We start from the raw sequence: 23,388 nt of genomic DNA on the forward strand, positions 1-23,388 counted from the left end.
ACTCACTGTGTCTCGTGGTTTCGCGGGTCCCAGGGGTCCTCAGCCAGTAATGGCGGCAGCGTGCAGATAGGGAGCAGGTGTTGGAGGAGGGCTCCGGCCAGGTCTCGGCGCCACCGCACCAGTCACGCACCTCGGCAGTCTGCGTTCAGGGCCAGGCCCTCGCTCCCACGCCTCCGCGCCCTCGCAGGTCCTCTTCCGCCAGTCGTGGTCTGCAGCAGGCCCCGGCCGCCCCCGGCGCGCCGTCCCACCGTCCAAGGTGTTCCGGGGGCTCGGAGCAGGAAGGCTCCGATCACAGCAGAGCAGGGGCCGATGCGCCCTGTGGCAGTTGTGTCCCTCAGCAGCCGGGTCGTCTCCGGCAAGGTGCAGGTCGAGGCCTAGTAGGCCGCAGGGGGCCGCGGTCTGGCGTATTCGCGCCGCCCAGCAGAGTCTCCGGCAAGTCGGGTGGGTTAGCGCCGCTGGCCTCGGTGCGGAGCCCTTGAGTGGTCCCTCATGATGTCCTTTTGTTATCTGCCCCTTTTCCCTGTGTATTCTTTTAATTTTTACTGTCTCATCTATTCTTCTACAATGCTAGAACCCAAATGCATGTGTCATTAGTGAGCCGCTGTCTTCCCAGGGGAGACTTGAGTACATGTAAGCATCACCTGTCAAGACAACCCAACTCTAGATATTCTGAAGTGACCAATCAGTGGATCTTTTGTAAATGATCAAAATGAAAACACTTTAACCCCCCTCCCCCTTGTTGTGTTGCTTTGTTAATATAGTTTTTCAGCTTTTATGCGAAGCTTGCAGAAGAAGACACCTCCATTGTGACGGAAGAGCTTCACCCAGAGTTGGATGATGTGGCAGACGAGGTATTGTAGGATGTTACCTTCCTGCATTCATTATTTTTTTTTTTTAAAGAAGTGAATAGTCCCTATTTATTTATGTTATCAGCTAATTTGTACATTGCATTTTGTAAATGCAAAATAGTAAAGACAAAGTTATTGTCAGTCAACAAAGTCCAGCGAAAAAGTCTGTGTCTGTATAACTTGTTAAACAGGTCATGTGGTAAAATGATTAACAGCAATACCATTTTCACAAAGAAGTCTATGTCAGATAACAGCACAAGGGATAGTCTTCGATACTGTGATTCTGAAATAACAATTACTAATGCAACACAAACCTGCCTACAATTCAATTTCCAAAATATAAAATGGGTTTAGAGATTTTTTATATAAACATCCGTGGGACTTTCACATATTTTGGCACAAAGAATAACCACCTGAAATGTGGGTTTGTCTGCACCATTATTGTTATATGAGAAAGAAACATGCTGGCGTTTCTGTCCCAGCACAACAATTGCCTCCAATTTTCAAACATGTTTTGTCAATGTTTTGCATTCTCCAGATCGGGGCTCAGTTAAATATGTATATCAAGCTGCATGCTTCAACTGAAGAAGGCTTAGGCAATATACACACAACAAAATATACAAATGCCACATAAATAATATTATATAAGTGCATCTATGTTCATCTTTGTCCGTGAGTGTGTTACCTGAGGAGAAGAAAGGTCCAAGCTATTCCAAGATGAGCTTCCAGGAACGAATACGAGTTTGTTTAATGTGGTCCAATAGAAATAAATTGAAAAGGTTGGCAATAAAGATATCCTGGAGGGCTAGTTGTGCATTTTCTCTACTTCAATATGGTTCAGTACTAATTAGCTGTTTCATATCCTCTGAAAAGCACTAAAACAAAGAATAGTGATGCACTTTTTACAGTCTAACCTTATTATATCTACACAATTCGGTGATTAAGGTTATTTAGTCCTAAATGTTCATTCACATTGATGTCCTTCTCATACCACATGAACATCACCGAGTACAGCTGACTGGGCTAGTGGAATACAATATATGTAAATATGAGGCTCCACAAGTGGAAAACTAGCTGATGAGACTAGGAACTAAGATGAAAAACAAGAACTATGTAACACCCTGAAAGCACTCTGCTTTGACCCCTGGTTCAGCAAAGGAAGAATGTGAAAGACACAAGGATTTTTCCGTAAGGAGTTGGACCCATTTTGGTCTCATTATCCACTCAAAAAATCTTTAATCCAACAGTTAAATAAATAAAATCCAATAATCAAAGTTCACTCACCTTCCTGCATTCATATACTATACACGACTATATCTAGGACACTAGTCCTGCTTAGAATAGCTGTAGTAACATTTCCAATATGAAACAGTGGGGAAAAAAGGCCACACTTCATTCATAACGATCCATGTTCTAACCCAAAGGAAGGGCAGGAGCGTTTTAATACAAGCACAATAAAGGTTCCTACTAGGAACATGCACAGGATTCAGATTAAAATAAAACATGACTGTGCCTTTCATCATAGATCAATAGATTTCCAGTGATTATTTAGTCTTACACATTGGCTCTCTTAATGAGTGGCCCTTTATAATCCCTATTGTTTCTGTACCCCAGAATTTTTGTTACCAAGGGTCCTGGCAATGCTGGGGCAGGGCATAACAAGATTTGGGGAAATAATACACAGGAATCGGTGTTTCCTCACTGATTCTCACATTACTGCTCCTGAATCTCACACAGTGATTTCATGTCGATTGCAGGAGCTGAAATCGTTATGTGAAATATATAGAACATATAATTCTGATGGGCACAGTAAATTCTTTTCCGGACATTCGTAGTGAAGAATACTGTAAAAGAAAATCCGAACACCCCATCGGTGATTTGCAAAATGTGGATTAAAGGGAGACATCTGTGAAACACATCATGCACTCCTGGAGTGCTCAAGCATGAAGGCACAAGACAGAGCAGTGTGGGGCGGTGAAAAACAGGTGGACGAGAGAGAGCAACACAGTATGGGAAGGAAGAGAGAAGCACATGATAGACACCACAGGAAAACACATGCACTCTCATGGGGTGCTTAAGCAAAAAGAAAATAATAGTTTCCTAACAGTGAGCAGTGGAAGCACACAAGTAAGAGGTAGTGCTCCAGGGGAGGGACAAATGCAAAATGGATAAGCCATCGAAAAAGCAGCAAGCAAATGAGTGAACATAAATATATATATTGGAATACGGGTAAGATGTGGCTCTGGCAATAAAGCGAGCTAGAAATATTTGAAAACAAATTTGTGAAGATCCAGGTTCCCAGTACTGAATATAAAGCCCTGCTTTTCTAAAGGTGTGGCTGACATTGATGAGTTCAGTGTACACACAGGGTACAATGCCCACAGGAGCATAGTATCACAAGCTGAAATTTATGGCAGAATGTCGTTGTGACTGGACGCTTATGGAAATAGATAATTGGGGACTGATCAAAGGCGTCTATTTAGATCTACTTAAAACTTCAATATTGAACTGAGTGGATCCTGGGTAATGTCAGACATCCTGTCGTGGGGGGAGTGGAGACATTTGTAGTTAGCGTGGATAGGATATGGCTGTGTGATATGCAGAAAATAGAGTTAGGGACATCTAGGGGACAAGTGTGATATCTTATGGGGTATCTTATGGATCATTTATCACTCTAGTGTTCTTTAGTAAATGCATATCTGTCATTAGAGAAGAACTGAAATGAAATGAGTGCATCTTTGGTTGAGTAGACCATACAGAGTCTGTTGTTCTTTAGTGCATGGAAACATTGAAAAAGAAATGAGTGCATCTTTGAATATGGAACGAAGATATATAATCAGGCTGATAATTTGGAGAAGAAAAGTGTGAACCTACAAGACTAGTACAAGATAGAAAGCGAGGTTTTAAAGACTGCCTACAAGAATTTGGATCTCGAGGGGATATCTGATGATCAGTGTACCAGTACAATGGGAAAAGCTGGTGGAATGTTTGGTGCGTTGGAGGGAGATTTCCAGTTGCAGAAAATGAAGCTGTGTTACCACTGCATACATCACTGCAGAGGATCTAACACCCGCCTTTTGTGCCTCACTCAGTACCACATCTCCAGAAGGATCTGATTGAAGCTGGTCCAGAGAATGGTAATCTGGTTCACAAAGGTAACTTGCACTTTTAAGTAATTTACATTTTTGAGTAAGTTAACTACTTTTTGGCTGTTCACAATATCTGAATGTAAATTTACTCCAAAACTGTAACTTGCATGTCTCCACCAAACTGAAGAGCGTGGGGCTATACACTTTGAGTAGGTTTTCTTCATTTTGGCTATTCACAAAATCCAAGTGTAAATTTACTCCTAAAGTGTAAAATAAGATACATTTGGATTAAAGGCTCTAGGGTGCAAATTACTCAAAAGTGTGTAGCCCATAGGTGCTTCAAATTGGTGGGGACATCAAGTTACACTTTTGGTGTCAATTTATAATTGGATTTTGTGAATAGCTAAACATTTGTAAACTTACTCAAAAGTGTAAGGTACTTTTGTGAATCAGGCCCTGGTTTGGAACTAGTTCATAGTTTGAAATGTTACTCTTTGATCAGGGGTGGGTTACTATCCCTGAAATGGGCTGGACAGTAGCGAAGGATTGGCTGTCCTTTTGGGATTAGTCGCTGGAATCTAGACACCTTTTTTTATCGCTGGTAACTCTGCTGCTGGTGCATGCAAGTCCACTATGGGGGGGGGGGTTCCACATCTTTCTTTAAAGGGACAAACCGCTCCCTGAATGTACATAACTTAAAGCATAATTCATTTCGGACTAAGTTAAAAATGCTGAGATGTGAATGCTAGATGAATGGGTATGTAAGCCCTAATAAAGAGATACTGAAATTGCTAAATAGGAGGATTAGGAGTAATAATTTTAATATGTAACATACACACTCATATTATGAGATCAATTGTTACGACCTACCAACCAAATTAGTGAAGACCGAATCAGCAAATTCTTTAAGAAAGATGAAGTATAAATGCAAGACATCAATAGTGCTGAGATAGTACGCATGAAGCTGGGGACGATTTACGGAGCAAATGTTGTGCATCAAAGTCAGTTCTGTTATTGAATTTATAGAAAGCCATGGGCTTTTGACCAAAGGTGGCCAATGAAAGCATTATCAATACCAACAAGAGAGAAAGGGCATGAGTTGGCACTCCTGTACCCCAGTCAATTCATAAACAACAACAGAGGAGTGACTACGTGAAAAGCTACTTAACACAATGTGCTCAAAAGAATTATTATTGTGATGTCTATTTTTTGTGTCTCTATACTGTACCTATAAAGGTGTGCACAAAATGTCATACACACACCCACATGCACAAGCATGAAGTACTTTATCTCTATCTCCCCTAAAGGAACCAAAACTCCCCCCTTTTTTTTATTGAGGAGGACACCTCCCAAGGGAACTAATATCCAGAGTATTTCGCAGGAGGGAAGAAAATATCTTTCTTTTTTGTGAAGGACCCTCACTCACCACTAGTTGGTGACATGCTTCATCATTGGGTCCCCGCTGGGGTGGCCGAATACCCCCCCAGCGTGCTGCAACGCCTGATTACAGCGGAGCGGGATGTGGTGAGTGCAACAGTGCGCAAATTAGAATGTGATTATAACTATGTGTGCAGAATTTTAAAAATGCGAGATTGTAGCCTTTACAAAAATCTTTAATAATGGCCAACTTGCATTGGATTAAAAACAAAGTGGACGGACTGCCAAGGTTCTGTGCTAGGGAACCTGAGTCCTTTAGAAATAAAAATTGGTCAACATGTTTCTGCTGGTTTAAATGCAATTTGCTCAGCATTCGTCAGGACCTATCAGAAAAGTCCTCCGGTGGTGTACGAGTGCTAAGGCGCACCCTCCCGTGAGGCTCTACGTGTGAAAAAATATCTTACTTGGTGGATTTCACGGTCTGTATCCGTGGTTATTCACTGCAATTCGCCTGGTCGGATGCCTTAACGTGACAGTTACTAACAAAGGGGCCCAAGATGTGGGTTTGGTTCCCGGTGTAATCGGAATGGTTATATCTTATCAGGAAAAACTTTTTTTCAGATTTTTTTTTTTATATAATGCTAGTCCATAGGCACATAATAAAATGAGTGAGGGACCTTATATTTTATATTTTGCAGTGATACGCCGGGGCTGGTCACGTGAATGACGTAACGCTACGTAACTATCGCCTGGTCGGATGTCTTAAAGTGACAGTTACTAAAAAAGGGGGGGGGCCAAGGCGTGGGTTCGGTTCCCGGTGTAACCGGAATGTTGATATCTTGTCAAAAAAATTTAGTAACTGTCACTGCCACATCTTGGGCCCCTTTGTTAGTAACTGTCACTTTAAGGCATCCGACCAGGCGGCAGTTACGTAACGTCACGTCACCCACGTGACCGGCCCCGGCGTATCACTGTAAAACGAAATATAATGCCTCCGCCTGCCCAACTCCTACATTTCCGGGAGACAGCAGCCGAGAGAGCAGGTATACCGCGGGGAGTCGCGGGTGCCAAAGTACGTTTTTTATCCATTAAACGAGCCACTAACAGTCCGGGCGCTCACTTACTATCCGAGGGCTCATCGCACCTCTTTTTTCCTTCCCTTTTTTCCTCTTTAGAGAGACACCGCGTGAAGTGAACCCGCGCTGTCCTCACCAAAGGGGCGAGTCTATTTCACTCGTTAAGTGAGTAATGTTGCTATTTGTGACCATTGCGACATTGCCACTAACTTCCTTGTTATGGGTGTTTATCTTGGTTCTCCCTATGTCTGATTCAGGCATATTACCACGCTCGACGAAAATCTACAAATATTCTGTTTGTTTTATTTAAATGGCAATGACGAGCTAAGTAAATAATGCTTGCATTTAACCATACTTAATTGATGAGAAGTAGCTTGAACAGTAGCGCTTGAGGTAAATTTCTCCATGATGGTCAGATTTCTAACTCTGCCCATGGTGTTGTACTCAGTAATCAGGGGAAGCACGCTTTACTAGCTGGATGGCCCCCCTCTGTTAGTCTTCGTAAAGGGAGCATTAATTTCGATATTACTTGATACTATGCAATTTTATGGCCATACACTAAGAAATAACGCATTTGACCTAACTATTAGTAATTGTATGTCAATGTGTATTATTATTTGTTCTCTTTCTCTCCATAGGTTTTTTGTAAATTCCTGCAAATTGCAGTGAATAACCACGGATACTGACCGTGAAATCCACCAAGTAAGATATTTTTTCACACGTAGAGCCTCACGGGAGGGTGCGCCTTAGCATGCGTACACCACCAGAGGACTTTTCTGACGAATGCTGAGCAAATTGCATTTAAACCAGCAGAAACATGTTGACCAATTTTTATTTCTAAAGGACTCAGGTTCCCTAGCACAGAACCTTGGCAGTCCGTCCACTTTGTTTTTAATCCATTGCAGGTTGGCCATTATTAAAGATTATTTGTAAAGGCTACAATCTCGCATTTTTGAAATTCTGCACACATAGTTATAATCACATTCTAATTTGGGCACTGTTGCACTCACCCCATCCCGCTCTGCTGTAATCAGGTGTTGTAGCACGCTGGGGGGGTATTCGGCCACCCCAGCGGGGACCCAATGATGAAGCATGTCACCAACTAGTGGTGAGTGAGGGTCCTTCACAAAAAAGAAAGATATTTTCTTCCCTCCTGCGAAATACTCGGGATATTAGTTCCCTTGGGAGGTGTCCTCCTCAATAAAAAAAGGGGGGAGTTTTGGTTCCTTTAGGGGAGATAGAGATAAAGTACTTCATGCTTGTGCATGTGGGTGTGTGTATGACATTTTGTGCACACATTTATACGTACAGTATAGAGACACAAAAATAGACATCACAATATTAATTCTTTTGAGCACATTTTGTTTAAGTAGCTTTTCACGTAGTCACTCCTCTGTTGTTGTTTATGAAGAAACAATGAAAGCATTAGCCATCTGGACTATATACAGATTATGGAAAACATTGAGCAATACTTCCAGGTCGGGGACTTTGGCCGCTTATCTTAATGTTTGGGCAATTAATTGATTTGAGTTTTGTAGGGTCATGCCCATTGCTTTGTATATGTTCTGTTATATAACGATCATAAGACAGAGCGTTGCATTGGTTTGGCACATTAAAGGATCATGTGTGGGACCCAGACAGTTGTCTGTGCTTTCTATTGAGGATCATTGCATCGTTATATCACTTCTGCTCTACCCCAACAGTTGAAGGCTGCGTTATCTTCATCCGAGATGGCCATGGCTCGACTTGCTGATCTGAACAAACAGATGGTAGACTATGTGAACAAATCCCGTCCAGCGACTGTCATCCCAAAAAGGTGATCCCTTAATGTAGCATAACTAATAAAAGTAATTTTACAAAATAAAGACATGGGACTCTAGTTCTATACTCAAGCGATTGGAGAGAAAATGCTTTCACTTACGTTGCCTTTTAAAAATGTCATTGCTACAAAAGAGTGCATTAAATGTATGTATCAAACTGTCAACGCTGGGATATCAACTGAGAATTGAGTTTACCACCTCCTGCCAATTTCCTTCAGATCACTTCATAGACTTTGGTCGCAAGTTCAGGGCAAAATTGTATACCTTATACAAACATAAGTTTATACACAGGGATTGGAAGTACGAGTTGTGTGATAATTATAACACCCTTGAAGTTTTCCCCTGATAATCTTTGGCAGGTCCGACCTTTTGCAATCTACCAGGAGAAAATGCCAAGACAAAATGCAAAACATGCAGAATTTGGTATGTTAATGATCAATTCTGCATGCATGCCTCATTGCAAGTAGAAAACTCAGAATAAGAGGCATTTGCCACACCTGTTAAATACCTCTGCCCAGAGTAATGTTATTTACGAGGAGGGATGACACCTATTAAGAAGGGCCATATAATCACAAACAATATATTTGTACATTGTGGTTCAGAGAGATCTCGCTTAGAGGTGGCCCCAAAGAGCTTAAGGAATCAATGGTCATGAGCTGAGTCCCCCTCACACTTGAGCAGTGATGTCTCTGCAGAGAAAACATTGCAAGTGAGCACCCGTATCGCCCTAAGGGCTGGCACTTGTTGACAAGTGGTCTTTGGTGATATGCAGCAGCGGCTCCTCTGCTTAGGCGGAGGGGCGTCGCCTCACTGCTCTGTGAGCAGTTCAAAAGGGAAAAATCAAATGCTAATATTGCACTGTTACTATCATTCTATTTATCCTCACAGACTTAGGTGCAGGCGGGGCTGGGCTGGCCACAGCAGGGGAAGGAGTGGTGGCCTCTCTCTAAGTGCGCTTGAAGGTTTGCATGCGCACTTGGCATGTTCTCCACCCGGCTGTATTTCACAGCCTTGGTGGAGAACATGCACAGGCTCATAGTGCACCGAACTACGGCACTCAGACCAATCACAGAGCTGCTGTGATGCTGGAAACAGCAGCTTTGTGATTGACTAGGGGAGCCTGTGTGCTTCTTGCTCCCTGCTATTAGGAGTTGACGACCTGCCACCCCCGTTAAGTAGCAGTCTCCACTGGTGATATGTATATTAAACTTAATCTCGATTTCCGGCCTGAATACCCAAATGAATAGTCAGGATGAAATGAGGATGATTTGACAATAAATTATATCCCAGCCCTAGAGCTGATGCATCAGGAGAAAGGACTATTCTGGAACATACATTAGGACTTCCTTGTCTTATCACTCTTAGAAGGGATCCCTTCGAGCAGCTTTGCCTCATCTTTTTAACTGATCTCACCCTGAAGACAACCGTTCCAGATTAAGGCACTTGATTGGCTCATTTCCTGAGATATTGATCTAGACCTCTGCTCACAGAAACATTGTCAAGAGCTGTCATGTATTTTTTGTGTGTAAATAGAGGGTGGGTCTTTTGTGCCCACAATACTCAACACTCTTCCATGTTGAACGAGTGATTGCACAGCACCTGGGCTGGATGCTAATTTGTCTGCACAAAATCCTCCCACCACTATCGATCCACGGTTTACTCCTGATTTCCCACAGTCTTGTTCAGAAGGAAGACCTGGATGGGAGGATACTGATGACATGTTTTTCTGCTTTCTTTCAGCAAGAAGTCTGCAGATGACAAGTAAGTAATGCATGTGAGTACTCAAGAATGACTTCTCCCTGAATGTGCAATGCAAGAGGAATATGTAGCGCTTCTTGTCCATGCACAAGAAGCATCAGGTGTCTCAATCCTCAACCTTTCCATCCCTCGTATATGCATGAATTCGACACCACTTACTAACCACAGAATAGCTTGTGCAGAGGTGTGAGATGAGTGTTTCTATTTTTTGGGGAGAGATGGGTGGTGCTGGGTGCTAATCACTTGAAGAGTAAGGCTAGCAATAGCAGTGCTTTTGTGCTCACATTAGCTTTCTTGGGTTCAGCAGACATAGTTCCCATTCCCACCCATGCTTCAAAAAAGATTTACCACAAAAGGATTTTAAGTGGAAGACTAAAATATGTCCATTTTGGCAAGTGGAATTTTCCTAGCCATAACATTTTTGTAATTCACCTTTCCCTTGTAGAAGTAAGCCTCTTTGTGTGCTTCGAGTCTTTTCTTCAGCGTAAAGGTGAAATTGTTTTGCGCTGAAAACCGAGAACATCAACCAGGCAAGAGGCGGCTCCTTCATTTGAGTGGGGAAGCGTCGCCCACTGGTTAAAATGCCCCTCCATGCCACAGAATTGAGAAATAAAATGGTAATAAAGTTGGTTTATTACCATTTTATTTTTCAATATAACCCCGTCCTGACACACTCATCAGTACAGACCCCGGGCCACTGCTTCGTGACAGCAGCAGGGAGGAGTGTGGGCTGTCTCAGCACTTTTCAAAGTGCGCATGTCTTTTTGGTCGGCCGTCTTGCTACGGCCAGACAGACATGCACACTTTGAAACCTCTCCCAGCTAAGACAGCTGGGTTAAAGTAAGTGCAGGGCTCCAGTGTCCTTGGATCGGCGAGTGAGGCCACTCCCTCCAATCAGGGTGCTGCTCTCACTGCATGAGAGTAGGGCCAGACTTGGGTAAGGTACTTCTTGAGGGCTCATGCTGCAGGACGAAGACGTGCAGCGAATAAGGGGTTTGAGTCGGACATGTCTCAGGTTAGTGTTTTTTTTTTTACCCATTTGCTTGCCCCTCCACTCCCCTAACGGAACTCCATGCATGTGCCTGTAATATATTATTTCATCTACTGGAACTCCCTCCATATAACATTGCGGTGAATGCTAGACAAAATCATGCATTGGTAAAGCGAGTAGGCCTAGCCTTGGCAAGCTGGTGCTGCTGTTACATTTTTTTCCATTTAAAGCACATGCTGCGAAAATAAAAATAAAAGAAACCTACGGCTGCCTAAACATGACTGTTATAGGCTCACAATGAAAATTTCAAATTGACAGTCACATATAATTTTATGTTTTATGTTTTTTAAATGTTCCCATGTTTTTATTCCAGTGTGAAAGTCTACTGGTTCCATGGTTGCTAATTTGGTCCTAATAAAGCACATCACCTCCCTAAGACTCACATGTCTGTTTGTTTCCTTTGGTGTGGCCATCCTGCGCCTTCTGTTTAGATCCACAATATATCCATGTGGGGTCTCTACACTGAATGATCTCTGGACATTGCCTTACAGGAGCCGCAAGAAACTCGAGAAATCAATGGAGCAGGCCAAGGATGACATTTTGCGCTTGACCAACAAACTCTTGCAGGCGCAGGAAGGTATGTGGGACAAGTAACTTCAGAGATTGGGGAACACGTAAGGGCTCATTTATCACTGTATCTACAATGATTGTGGCCTGGAGCAGCTGCAATGTAATGGATCCAATAAGACATGTACTTGGAGAATCCTTCCTCATGAATTTGTTTTTGGGGAAAAAAATATTTTGTTTGATTTTCCAACCAAACCATGTGCAAGCCTATAAAGGTTATTCTAGAAATGCCATGCTGCAAAATTTTCCAGTTAGGATTTTAGCTAATTGGTCATTAAGAATGGTAAGGTCAATCCCAGGCTCTATTTTCACTTTTAGGACTTGAAAGGCAATGTGAGAATAGGGCCCTTACTAGAGAGATGAGCCCCCCGCACCTCGAGTCTGCATTAACGGCACAGGCCCTGCAAGTGTGTTTGGGATTAGGTTGGTAAATCCGGCTGCCCCAAATGAGCAGCACTTGCAAACGCTTGAGAGGGCTTACGAGGGACAGGTGCCGCAGTCCCTGTGCTCTCATCCCTCATTTGTGTCTGGCTGGGGATCCCCAAACATATTATAATTCTGTTAGAAATATATGTAAAAGGAGGAATTGAAAATGTGGCTTTTAATGACAGCGATGGAACCATACCTGAGTACATTATGTGTTCTGGTTGATGATTCATTTTTAAATTCTAGAGATCTCAATTCTGTAGTAGGGGATCTCTGTGTATAGTCATAATCTAGTGAATAGTCCCGCCCATGTGCGTGGACCCCGGAGCAATCAAAAATAATCACTTACAGTGTCGAAAAATGCAGAACTGCACAGACACTTAAGAGAGGATTTAAAGACAGATAATGCAGCCTAAAAAGGCTACACTGTCCAGTACTTCAACTAGAAATTCCACCACAAAATCCACAAAACAGCAAAGCCTGTACAGATTTCCCTTGCTTTAACAGCAACATCCCTCTGGAATGATAGAGAGAAGAACCTGGACAGACAAGCCCCATAGGCTGCCATTATGTGGCTCAGAACAGGATACTGTGCCTTTAAGAGAACTTTCCAGAACTTCACAGTATCCCAGAATGCACTGCAGGTCCCAGTTACTTTCAGTTCTTTTTTCCGGCTCCTGCAAGCAGGACCCTGGAGCATTGAGCTCTCCCTTTTCAAGGGTTTATTGGTGTTTTTTCACTTTAAATTCGTTTTGAGTGCTTCTAAAGTACTTTTGTGCTGTTCTTCTTGGTTTTTGCTCCCTTTTGACGTCAAATATGCCTGCATTATTTGACAAATGCCCGGAGTGCTCCAGGAAGAAGGCAAAATCAGACTCCCATGAGGTGTGTATCCTCTGCCTTCCCTCTACCCACATCCCTGAGGAGTGTGGGATTTGTCAAGGCTTCTCTGGCAGGACCCTGAAGGAAAGACAGAAGATCAGGCTTCAGGGCCTCGAGGAAAGAAGGCTGAAGGCGCAAGGTGGGTCTGGAGGGGCTTCTTCTGCCCATGCTGAGGCCTCTGGGGGGCTCCCCAGGGGCAGGAAGTCCAGCAAACGTCACCGTTCTCCGTCTGGGTCGGTGGCACTGACCACGACGTCGAGAGGGATGACCACGGCCTGCTCCCCGTCTCCCCAGGGCTCTGGGTCGAGGAAACGTCGACGGTCGGCATCGAGGGAGTTGCACAGGCCACCGTCGAATCCTTTGACGGTTTCGTCATCATCGTCTTCGGCGTCAACGTCGAGTGATCGGCGTCGACGGGCCCGGCGTCAGCGCTCGCCGTCGAGGCGACACCGCCGTTAGCCGTCGACGGAGAGGAAGCGATCGTCGTCGAGGGGATCCTCGTCGTCGAGGCCGCCGTCGAGGCGGAAGAGATCGCCGTCGAGGCGGAAAAGATCGCCGTCGAGGCGGAAGAGATCGCCGTCGAGGCGGAAGAGATCGCCGTCGAGGCGGAAGAGGTCGCCGTCGAGGCGGAAGAGATCGCCGTCGAGGCGGAAGAGATCGCCATCGAGGCGGAAGAGGTCGCCGTCGAGGTCGTCGTGGAGACACAAGAGGTCGTCGTCGAGATGGACAGGATCGACGTCGAGGCATGGAAGGCGGTCGACGCCGAGGCATGGAAGACGGTCGACGCCGAAGGGGCGCTCGACGTCGAGGGGCCTACGCTTGCCGTCTGGTCACCATTCTTCGACGTCGTGGGGTCGTGATGAGAGGCCTGGGGCTGTGGGGGGCTCTCCACAGTCCGGATCTGGAAAGGAAGGCGGGTCACCGGGATCGGTGTACTCTGAGGTGTATACTCCAAAGAAGACTGTTACACCTCCACCTCCGTTGCCGAGGGGTCTCCCTCCGAGGGCTCCGACCCCTCCTCCGTTGCCTCCGCTTCCAAAGGGACCGCGGCCTCATGTGCCGGACAAGCCGCCCCCGGTTCCACCGAGGTCGGTCTCGTTGCCAAGGCTTCCGACCCCTCCTAAAGGGACTCCTAAGCCTCAGGACCCGTCCAAGCCCAGGACGTCCGCCCCAGGGAAGCCGGTAGAGCGTCCCAGACCTAGGAGATCACGGTCACGCTCCGGACGGAGAGGAAGATCGAGGAGTAGACACAGGTCTTCCACTAGATCTAGGCATCGCCATAGGAGGCATAGATCGAGGTCCCGTACGGCCTCCTCTAGGACTCGCTCCTATTCGCCTACCTTATCGGACTCCCCGGAGACTAGGGTGTCTCCGGTAGACGACATCGGCACGTTCCAGGAGGTTCTTCTGAGGGGGGCTGCGAAGTTGGGTATCACGGTGACGGCTCCTACACCTACGACGTCCGTGATATTCAAGACTCTTCACAAGAAGCACCTGTCTCGCCCTCTGCTGCCCTTGGTGCCAGGACTGGTCGAACCTGCGGAGGAGCTGTTCCTTACGCCTGCGGTGGTGAAGGCTGCTCCCTCCAGACTTCTGATGAAGTACAGGGCGCCGGATTCGGATCCGGCCTTCCTGCGAATGGACCCAGTGCCCGATTCCGTGATAGTGACGGCGGCCAGGAATTTGCATTCTACCTCCCCGTCCTCCACCGTGCCACCGGATAAAGAAAGCCGCTGGATTGATTCGGCTGGAAGGAAGGCTTGTGGGACTTCTTCCACTACTATGAAGGCCTCCAGCGATTCGGCATTGCTGGGGCGGTACGGCCGTGCGCTGTGGGACTCCCTGGAACAGTTCGCGGACCTTCTACCACGCGATAGGAGGGAGGACTTCCAAGAAATTGTCAAGGAAGGGATGCTGGTTTCGAACCAGGCCATCAGCGCTGCTGCGGATATCGCACTGTTGCCGGCACATGGCTACTGTCACGGGGTCAACCAGCGCCGCCTTGCTTGGCTCAGGCTTACGTCACTCAAGCCTGAGGCGCAACAGCGGGTAGCCAATCTGCCTTTTTCCGGTGAAACACTATTCGGAAAACATGCCGACGATGAAATGGCGCGCATGAAGGCTGAGGCTGAGACCCTGACGGCTGTGGGCCTGGAGAAGCCCAAAGACAAGAAGCCCTACCGCACGTTCCAACGGCGGTTCGGTTCGCAGGGGAAAGGACGAGGACAATCTTCGGGACAACAGCAGCAGCAACAACAGCAGCAGTTCCGGAGACCCTTTCCAAAACGCCAGAGGAGTAGAGGTGGACAACAGTCCTCTACCGTGAACAAAGGCCCGGCCGGGTCTCGACCCTGAGCGGTTACTTCCCCTTCATCCGTTACCCGCTCCGGTGGGGGGAAGCGTTCAATTTTTTCTGGCAGAGTGGAGAAAAATTACTCAGGACAAGTGGGTGCTGAATATTGTGTGCAATGGATACAGTCTTCGGTTCACCAGCCCTCCTCCATCGATTCCGCCGGTCAGCTCGCAGTATCAACTGCGCGAGCTCCAGGCGGAGGCCGATATCCTGTTAAGGAAAAGGGCGATAGAAGATGTACCTCTGTCTCAAAGAGGAAGAGGTCTGTACTCCCGGTTTTTTCTGGTCCGCAAGAAGGACAAGAACGAGTTCAGGCCCATTTTAGACTTGTGACAGGCAAACAAGTGGATTCGCAGAGAAAAGTTTTGCATGCTGTCGTTGCATCAGATTTATCCTCAGTTGCAACAGGGAGATTGGCTATGTGCTATAGACCTACAGGATGCGTACTTCCATGTGCCCATTGCACACAAACACAGGAAGTTCCTGCGATTTCAAGTCGGCACCAATCACTATCAGTACACGGTACTTCCGTTCGGGCTGAAGTCTGCGCCCAGGACTTTCTCGAAGTGCATGGCGGTGGTAGCGGCACACCTGCGGAAGAACAAGGTGTTTGTCTACCCGTACCTGGACGATTGGTTGATCAAGGCCTCCTCCTTCTCGGAAGCTCAAGCGCACTTCCAGAAGACGTGCGTTCTCTTGAACAAGCTGGGGTTGCACAACAACATGTCCAAGTCTGTCCCGACTCCGGTCCAGTGCATTCAGTACTTGGGAGCCTCCATCAATACGCTGTCAGTAAGCGTGTCTCCTTCGGAGGAGCGACGATTATCACTCCTTCGGAAGGCTCAGGCTCTCATGACCACTCCATCTACGACAGTGCGGAAGGTGTCTTCTCTACTGGGATCGATGGCATCTTGCATCTTCCTGACGCCACATGCGCAGCTGCACATGAGACCGGTGCAGGAGTGCTTGGAGGATCAGTGGGACCAGAGGAGAGGATCTTGGGACGACAAGATACGTCTGTCTCTGCATGCTCTTCAGTCTCTGAAGTGGTGGTGTTCAGCGGGGAATCTCCTGAGAGGGGTTCCCTTCCACAAGGACATTCCCACACAGACTATCGTGACGGATGCTTCTCTCCAGGGATGGGGAGCGCACTCCGTAGACTTACAGATTCAAGGGACGTGGTCCCCGACGGAGTCCACGTACCACATCAATTTCCTGGAACTCAGAGCTGTTCACTTGGTACTGAAGGCTTTCCACCCGTCCTTCCAGACCAACTCTCTGCTTGTACAGACGGACAATACGACCACGATGTATTACCTCAACAAGCAGGGGGGCTCGAGATCCCGCACTCTGTCGCAGGAGGCGCAGGCGATCTGGCACTGGCTTCTGGCCCGAGGACTGACGATAACGGCCACACATCTGCCAGGTGTGCAGAATGTTCAGGCAGACGAACTGAGCAGACTGATTCAGGAGAACCACAAATAAGTCATAAACGACGAAGTACTAGGAGAAGTCTTCGCAAGGTGGGGAACTCCAGACGTAGATCTGTTCGCCACCGCCGAAAACAGCAAATGCCGAGACTTCGCCTCCAGGTACTACCAGCCGGGGACGCTGGGGAACGCGTTATGGATCAACTGGTCGAACAGCTTTCTGTACGCTTTTCCACCCATTCCCCTTATTCCGACGGTTCTCACCAAGTTGTCCCAGTACAGGGCGCGGATGATACTGATTGCCCCAGAATGGCCCAGACAGTGGTGGTTCACAGACCTGCTTCACCGGTCTCTCCTTCCTCACATGAAGCTGCCGTGCAGGCCGGACCTTCTCACGAGGTTCGGGGGGCGGATGTTCCACCCCAACCTCTCGTCTTTGAGTTTGGCGGCATGGCTCCTGAGATAGTGCAATATGGCCATCTGAATCTCCCAGAGGATTGCATGGACATACTGAAGGAGGCTAAGCGACCTTCCACTAGGACTTCTTATGCTTACAAGTGGAAGAGGTTTTGCATCTGGTGCAAGTCCAAGAACTATGACCCTACAACATGCGAGGAGGATGTCATCCTTCCATATCTACTACATCTGGCGCAGTCTGGCCTTAATGTCCATTCCATTAAGGTTCATCTGGCTGCTTTGACTGCCTACAGGAAATGCCCTTCACTGACTTCCTTCTTCCAGATCACTGTGATCAAAGATTTTTTGGAAGGCTTGAAGAAAGTATTCCCTCCTGTCAGGCTTCCTTCGCCTTCATGGGAATTGAATGTGGTGTTGTCCAGATTGATGAAGGAGCCTTTTGAACCTATTCATAAGGCTTCGTTGCAGCACCTGTCCTGGAAGGCTGGAAGGCGGCGTTCATCGTGGCCAGTACTTCGGCCCGCAGGGTGAGTGAAATTCAGGCGTTGTGTTGCCAAGAACCTTATACTGTATTTCATGCTGCTAAGGTTGTTATGCGTACTTACCCTAAATTTCTTCCCAAGGTTATTTCTGATTTTCATGTCAACCAAACTATAACTTTGCCTAAGTTTTTTCAGAATCCTTCATCTCCAGCGGAAAGGTCTTTACATTCCCTGGATGTTAGGAGGGTGTTGAAATTTTATCTGGATAAAACCAAAGATATTCGTAGGTCAGACCAATTGTTTATTAATTATGGATCAGTCAGGACGGGTCTTGCTACCTCTAAACAGTCCATCTCTAGGTGGATTGTGTCCTGCATACAATTGTGTTACTACAAAGCTAATAAGACCTTAGGGGGAAAACCTAAGGCTCATTCCACCAGGGGCAAGGCTGCCACGACAGCTTTGCTTCGTAATGTTCCCATTGCAGAGATCTGCAAGGCGGCCACTTGGAAGTCGGTCCATACCTTTGCTAAGCATTACTGCCTGGACACTGATGCCAGGGCAGACGCTCAGGTTGGACAGGCTTCGCTGCGAAATCTGTTCGCACAGTAGTGGTGTTATTTCTCTTTTCTCCACCGCCGCTTTGGTGTGGGGATGGGCTTGCCATTCTATTCACTACATTATGACTATACACAGAGATCCCCTACTACAGAAGTAGTAGTTTCTGTCCTGTAACTCCAGTTCTGTAGTAGGGGTATCTCTGTTATAGTCATAAGCGACCGCCCTCCTCCCCGGTGGAGAGAGTTATTCATGTAAGGAATGCTACAGGTCTGGCGTGTTACGCCCTCAAAAAGAACTGAAAGTAACTGGGACCTGCAGTGCATTCTGGGATACTGTGACGTTCTGGAAAGTTCTCTTAAAGGCACAGTATCCTGTTCTGAGCCACATAATGGCAGCCTATGGGGCTTGTCTGTCCAGGTTCTTCTCTCTATCATTCCAGAGGGATTTTGCTGTTAAAGCAAGGGAAATATGGACAGGCTGTGCTGTTTTGTGGATTTTGTGGTGGAATTTCTAGTTGAAGTACTGGACAGTGTAGCCTTTTTAGGCTGCATTATCTGTCTTTAAATTCTCTCTTAAGTGTCTGTGCAGTTCTGCATTTTTCGACACTGTAAGAGATTATTTTTGATTGCTCCGGGGTCCACGCACATGGGCGGGACTATTCACTAGATTATGACTATAACAGAGCTACCCCTACTACAGAACTGGAGTTACAGGACAGAAACTACTCCTTATCCAGGAACCAGGTATCCTGGCACTGATGATAATGGACTTAAGGCATTCCAGTGTTTAAGCCAGTGAGAAGAGAAATATTTTCAGTAGCTTGCGAAAATAATGAAGGGAAGTTGTCGAGTGGAGTAAAAAAGAGTAGACTATTCCATCACTTTAGCTCGTCTGAACTGAGGGAGCTTTAAATGGAGAAGTTTTGCAGAATAGCAGCAAAAAAACTACTGAGGAGCAGCCTTGTGACTTGCCCAATAACACATGCACGAAGATTTAAATAGGCGTTTACATGTACACAAAGATTTTAACCCCTTCCATGCTCATGACGACGTCAGTTCGTCATGCAGTACACTTCTCGTGTGCTCATGACGAGCTGAGCTCGTCATGAACAATGGCAAATCATGAGTAACAGCACTCAGGGGGAATTGCTGTAGCATTGATGAGGTTAAAAGATTGAGTTTGCAAATTAGTAGACATTGCAAGTGCCTTGAAATAACTATAAATGTGTACACGCTTTTTCAGTTTCATTCTAAGGTTGACTGCAGAGGCTTAGACAATCTGGAGATGATGCAAGATATTCCAGAATCGCTCCAAAAAAGAGTTTTAGTAGTCCGTCTCAGATAAAAAAATTGAAGGCCTGTACCACCAGGTTCTGGTAACTGGATAGAAGGAAATTAATACTTTGCTCAGAACATTTAAGAGGAGAAAGTAGGTGGATATCAACATACTAATATGTTAGTTGAAGGTTGGATGGGAATCGGAAATGATAAGCTGTGGGCACATGATAGAGGATGAAGGGCAGAGCCCAGCTCTTTAGGCTGCCAATCTGTACCCCAAACAGGTGAGACCAAAACAGAAGAAAGGTACAGCTTCCATCCAAAGGGCAATGGCAAGCATGCAGTCTCTGAAATGAGTTTGGAAAAAAAATTGTCTACATAAAGATTCAGATTGAGTTTCGTATCGTTAGCGTAGGAAAAAATCTGAGATCGAAGAATTGCTTCAGAGAAACGAATGAGTCTGTATAATGTTTTAAAGAGTGTGACTCAAGGCAAGGCCCGAGGAACCCCACAAGTGATGTTTTTTTAAATCTGATTGCAATGGAGAAAGTTGCACTGTTTGGAACAGATGTTTGAAAAATGAGTCAAGTCACTTGAGGGCAAAGCCACCCACCCCAGTCCCTCAAAATCTATTTAGGAGGATGGGTGGGAGAAACCATATCAAATGCTGCTGAAAGGTGCAACAAAATAAAGGCAGCCTCCCCTCTCACATACATAGTTCATTAGAAATTCCAAATCGAACTGTTTCCTTTACAAAAGATGGGTGAAAACCGATTGTTCCAGATCCAGGCAACAGTTAAGCTCCAGGGAAGTGGAGAGTTGTGATTTAACTAAACTTTCAGGGACCTTAGCAAGAGAAGGGAGCTAGATAATACCCCTATAATTGGCGAGTACAGGATCTTTTTCATCAGTGGTATAACTAGAGAATCCTTCTAAACCTCAGTCACTATTGCTAAAAAAGATTATAAAGCTTATAGAACTGGACTAATAACTGTAGCAAACTTTTTCATAATTTTCACCAGGGAGGTAGCTGGAGGCAGGGGGTGGCGGGAAGGGGGAGACGAGGGTAGAGGTAGAACTTTCTTTTTAGTCTGCATGCAAATCAGCATGCCTGCCTCACCTCCCTCTCTACTCCTTAGTGGCGATATGTTAATATATTAAAAGGATGTAAACATTGTTTGCATACTTTTAATTCAAACTAGATTGACTTTCAATAATAAAAAGTTCAATTTCACAGATCAAGAATGGTCTTATTATAATATATGATGTCAACACGTTGCAATCAGCTTTTCTCTAGGTTTACTGACCAACTCAGTCATGGCCGTTCATTTTTACCAGTTCTGTGAACAACTGGGCTCACTTTGTCTTCAGAAGTAGAGGTTAATTGTCCTGGGAGACTTAAATGTGGGCTACAAGCCTTAATTGAATATGTATTCAATTTTAAATAACACTTGAAATGTTTAACTTTAAACTTATCTCTGTACTCCCCACTCATTCTGCTGATCATTTAATTGACCCTATGTTTTCAAATTGTGAGAAACATCAGAGTCAGAATTTCATTCCCATGACTTGCACAGATCATTTTGCCATGCCTTTTTGCCTTCATGTGCCTTCTTCGAAAGTGCATACATTCCTGGGAAGGATTTTCACTGGATGATAAAGGCAGCAAAGCTTGACTAAAAATTAATAATCAACCTCAAGCGAATGATACCCTCAACCCTAACAAATAGCTTGATACATTTAACAACCGTATTTTGAAGTTCTTTTTCGATACTCTTCCAAAGAAGGTATGTCCAAATCTAAGTGAAGGATAATTAATCCTTGGTTTACTGAGGAACTCACAAAAAGTAAGTTAGAATTTGAAAAACTACAATGGCCCAGAGCCTATAAAAATAAAGTAAAATAAAAATGTACCTTACAAGCCACAGAATATTATAAATCAATTAAGTTTACTAAACAAAATAATTTTTTCTTTCACTTACATGCGCTCTTAAAATGTGTAAAGCGCTCTCTAAGACAGGTAAAGAGCTTCAGGAACCTGTAACTTGCCATATGGGGAGACTACCCTCCGCTTACTTATGCGAACAGCTTTCCACATTTTTTATTGAAAAGATCAACACAATTTGACTAGATATCAAAGCAGAATCAGTAGGACAACTGTCCTGTGCAAGCTATTTCCCTTTGACCAAAGATACACATTTTATTCTGCAAAGGTTTAGCCCAGTCCCCGAAACCAATTAAATAGAATCGATAGAGCAATGTTGTCCTCTCGCTCACCTCACGTGTATACAGCCAAGTATGAGGGATTAGTGTCAGAGTCAGAGTCAGAGGAGGGCTAGTAGAGAATAGAAATGTCAGGCTTGTAAATGAGCTCTGTGGGCTCTGTGTACGGTGAAGGGAATAATAACCTTTTGGGATAAAATGTATCCAAATTCCACTGGTAGTCCAGAACTCGCTTAGCCATGTCAAGAAAGGTCAGCCCAAGAGATGTTTCTAGTCTAGTAAAGTTGCAATTTGCTACCAGTGTTACGTGAACTTTATACTCCCTCTGTGAGAAAGGGTACAACTACACAAATTAAAAGATAAAACTGATTAAAACTGCACGGTCTGAGCTTTTGATGACAAATAGTCAGCAACTATACTCCAGCCTTCTTAAAGCTGTCATCTGCTCTCACGAAGAAAAGTTCAGAACATTTGTAATCCTGTGCATGATGACAAAAAACTAAATGAAAACCCGGTGAAGGAATGGTTGCAGGCATGCAAGCATCTCCAGGTTGAGTTACTCGCACCACTTACAGTCACTCATAAGCAGGCCTCTCACCCCAACTAAGCATAAGGCACAGCCACACTGGTTCAGCAGACTCAATAAATCAGGTACCAAAGGGGAAAGGAAGGGCAGGAAACAAGTACAGACCGTGAAAGGAGTTAAAAGGATGGAACGCCACGGGAGCAGGAGAGAGAGAAACATTGTCAGAGGAGAGACAGCCATAGAAGGGAGGGAAAAGCAAGAGAACAGGACAGTGTCAGGAATAGCGAGATGTTGATGAGGGAGAATCAAGGAAGAGAGAGGTGCAGAGTAAGTGTAGTTAGGGAAATAATTACAGTTTAGAATGTGCAGTGGAGGAGGAAAGAGAGAGCAAACTGAGGAAGAGAGAGGATGCAGTTAAGGACGTGTGTGGGTGTGTGTGTGAGATTGAAGGTGGGTGGAGTTGGCAAGGTAAAAATAATAGAGATAAAAAGAGGGCAAGGAGAGAGAGACAAAAAGGAGGAACGCGTGTGGGAGAGAAGACAACGGGTAAGGAATGAAAGAGTGAGAAAGAGAGAAAGAAGGAATGGAGTCATTAGTGGTCGATCGTGGTGGAGAGGCTAAGATATCAGAAAGGAGGGACATTCGCAAAGAGTAAAGGAGAACATCTGGAGGGGGAAGTAGGAGCCCAGCAACCATGTAGCAATAGTCAAGCAAAGGAGAGAGACATATAATAGAAAGAGAGAAATATAAAAATATATTTCAAAGGGAAAGAGAGTGGAGCAAAAATGCACATTGAGAGAAGAGATTACTCACATACACAAAAGAGGAGAAACAAAAAATAAAATAGTGCGGTATTGGTATGGCAGCAGCGCGTCAATGTGGGTAATGAAGCAACAGCAATAGGCACCTTAAGTTCAGCATAAAGCAGTGAAACAATAACTTCCAAATGCCGTCTAGTTTCTCAATTCCTTGCATGGGTAGCTGATACTGAGTTTGAAGTTCCCTTGTCCCCATTATAAAAATCAGGCTACAAGTCCCAAAAGACCAAACCACGCTTGAACCAGGGACACGACGGAGTTTGCGAATGTATATTTTATATTAAGCAGCACAGCACCAAATATTCACGTATATACAAGTTATTGACAGACATCTGCTGCAGGATTAAAACATGTATCTTAAAGATATGAAATTCATGATTACCCATGGAAAACAAGAAGGATTCGTCCAG

General features: G+C 45.3%; 1 protein-coding gene across 1 annotated transcript in view; it reads left to right on the plus strand.

Moving 5' to 3' along the window:
* The window catches only part of LOC144826256 (uncharacterized), a 257,403-nt gene that overhangs the window by 21,801 nt on the left and 212,214 nt on the right, over positions 1-23,388 (plus strand). Inside the window, exons 4-7 of the mRNA XM_078684620.1 lie at positions 762-851; positions 8,094-8,206; positions 9,951-9,971; positions 11,511-11,596. Coding sequence (XP_078540746.1) covers positions 762-851; positions 8,094-8,206; positions 9,951-9,971; positions 11,511-11,596 — 310 coding nt within the window. The remainder of the gene's footprint in view (positions 1-761; positions 852-8,093; positions 8,207-9,950; positions 9,972-11,510; positions 11,597-23,388) is intronic.

This window comes from Lissotriton helveticus, chromosome 3_2 (genome assembly GCF_964261635.1).
Source record: "Lissotriton helveticus chromosome 3_2, aLisHel1.1, whole genome shotgun sequence".
Lineage (NCBI taxonomy): Eukaryota > Metazoa > Chordata > Amphibia > Caudata > Salamandridae > Lissotriton > Lissotriton helveticus.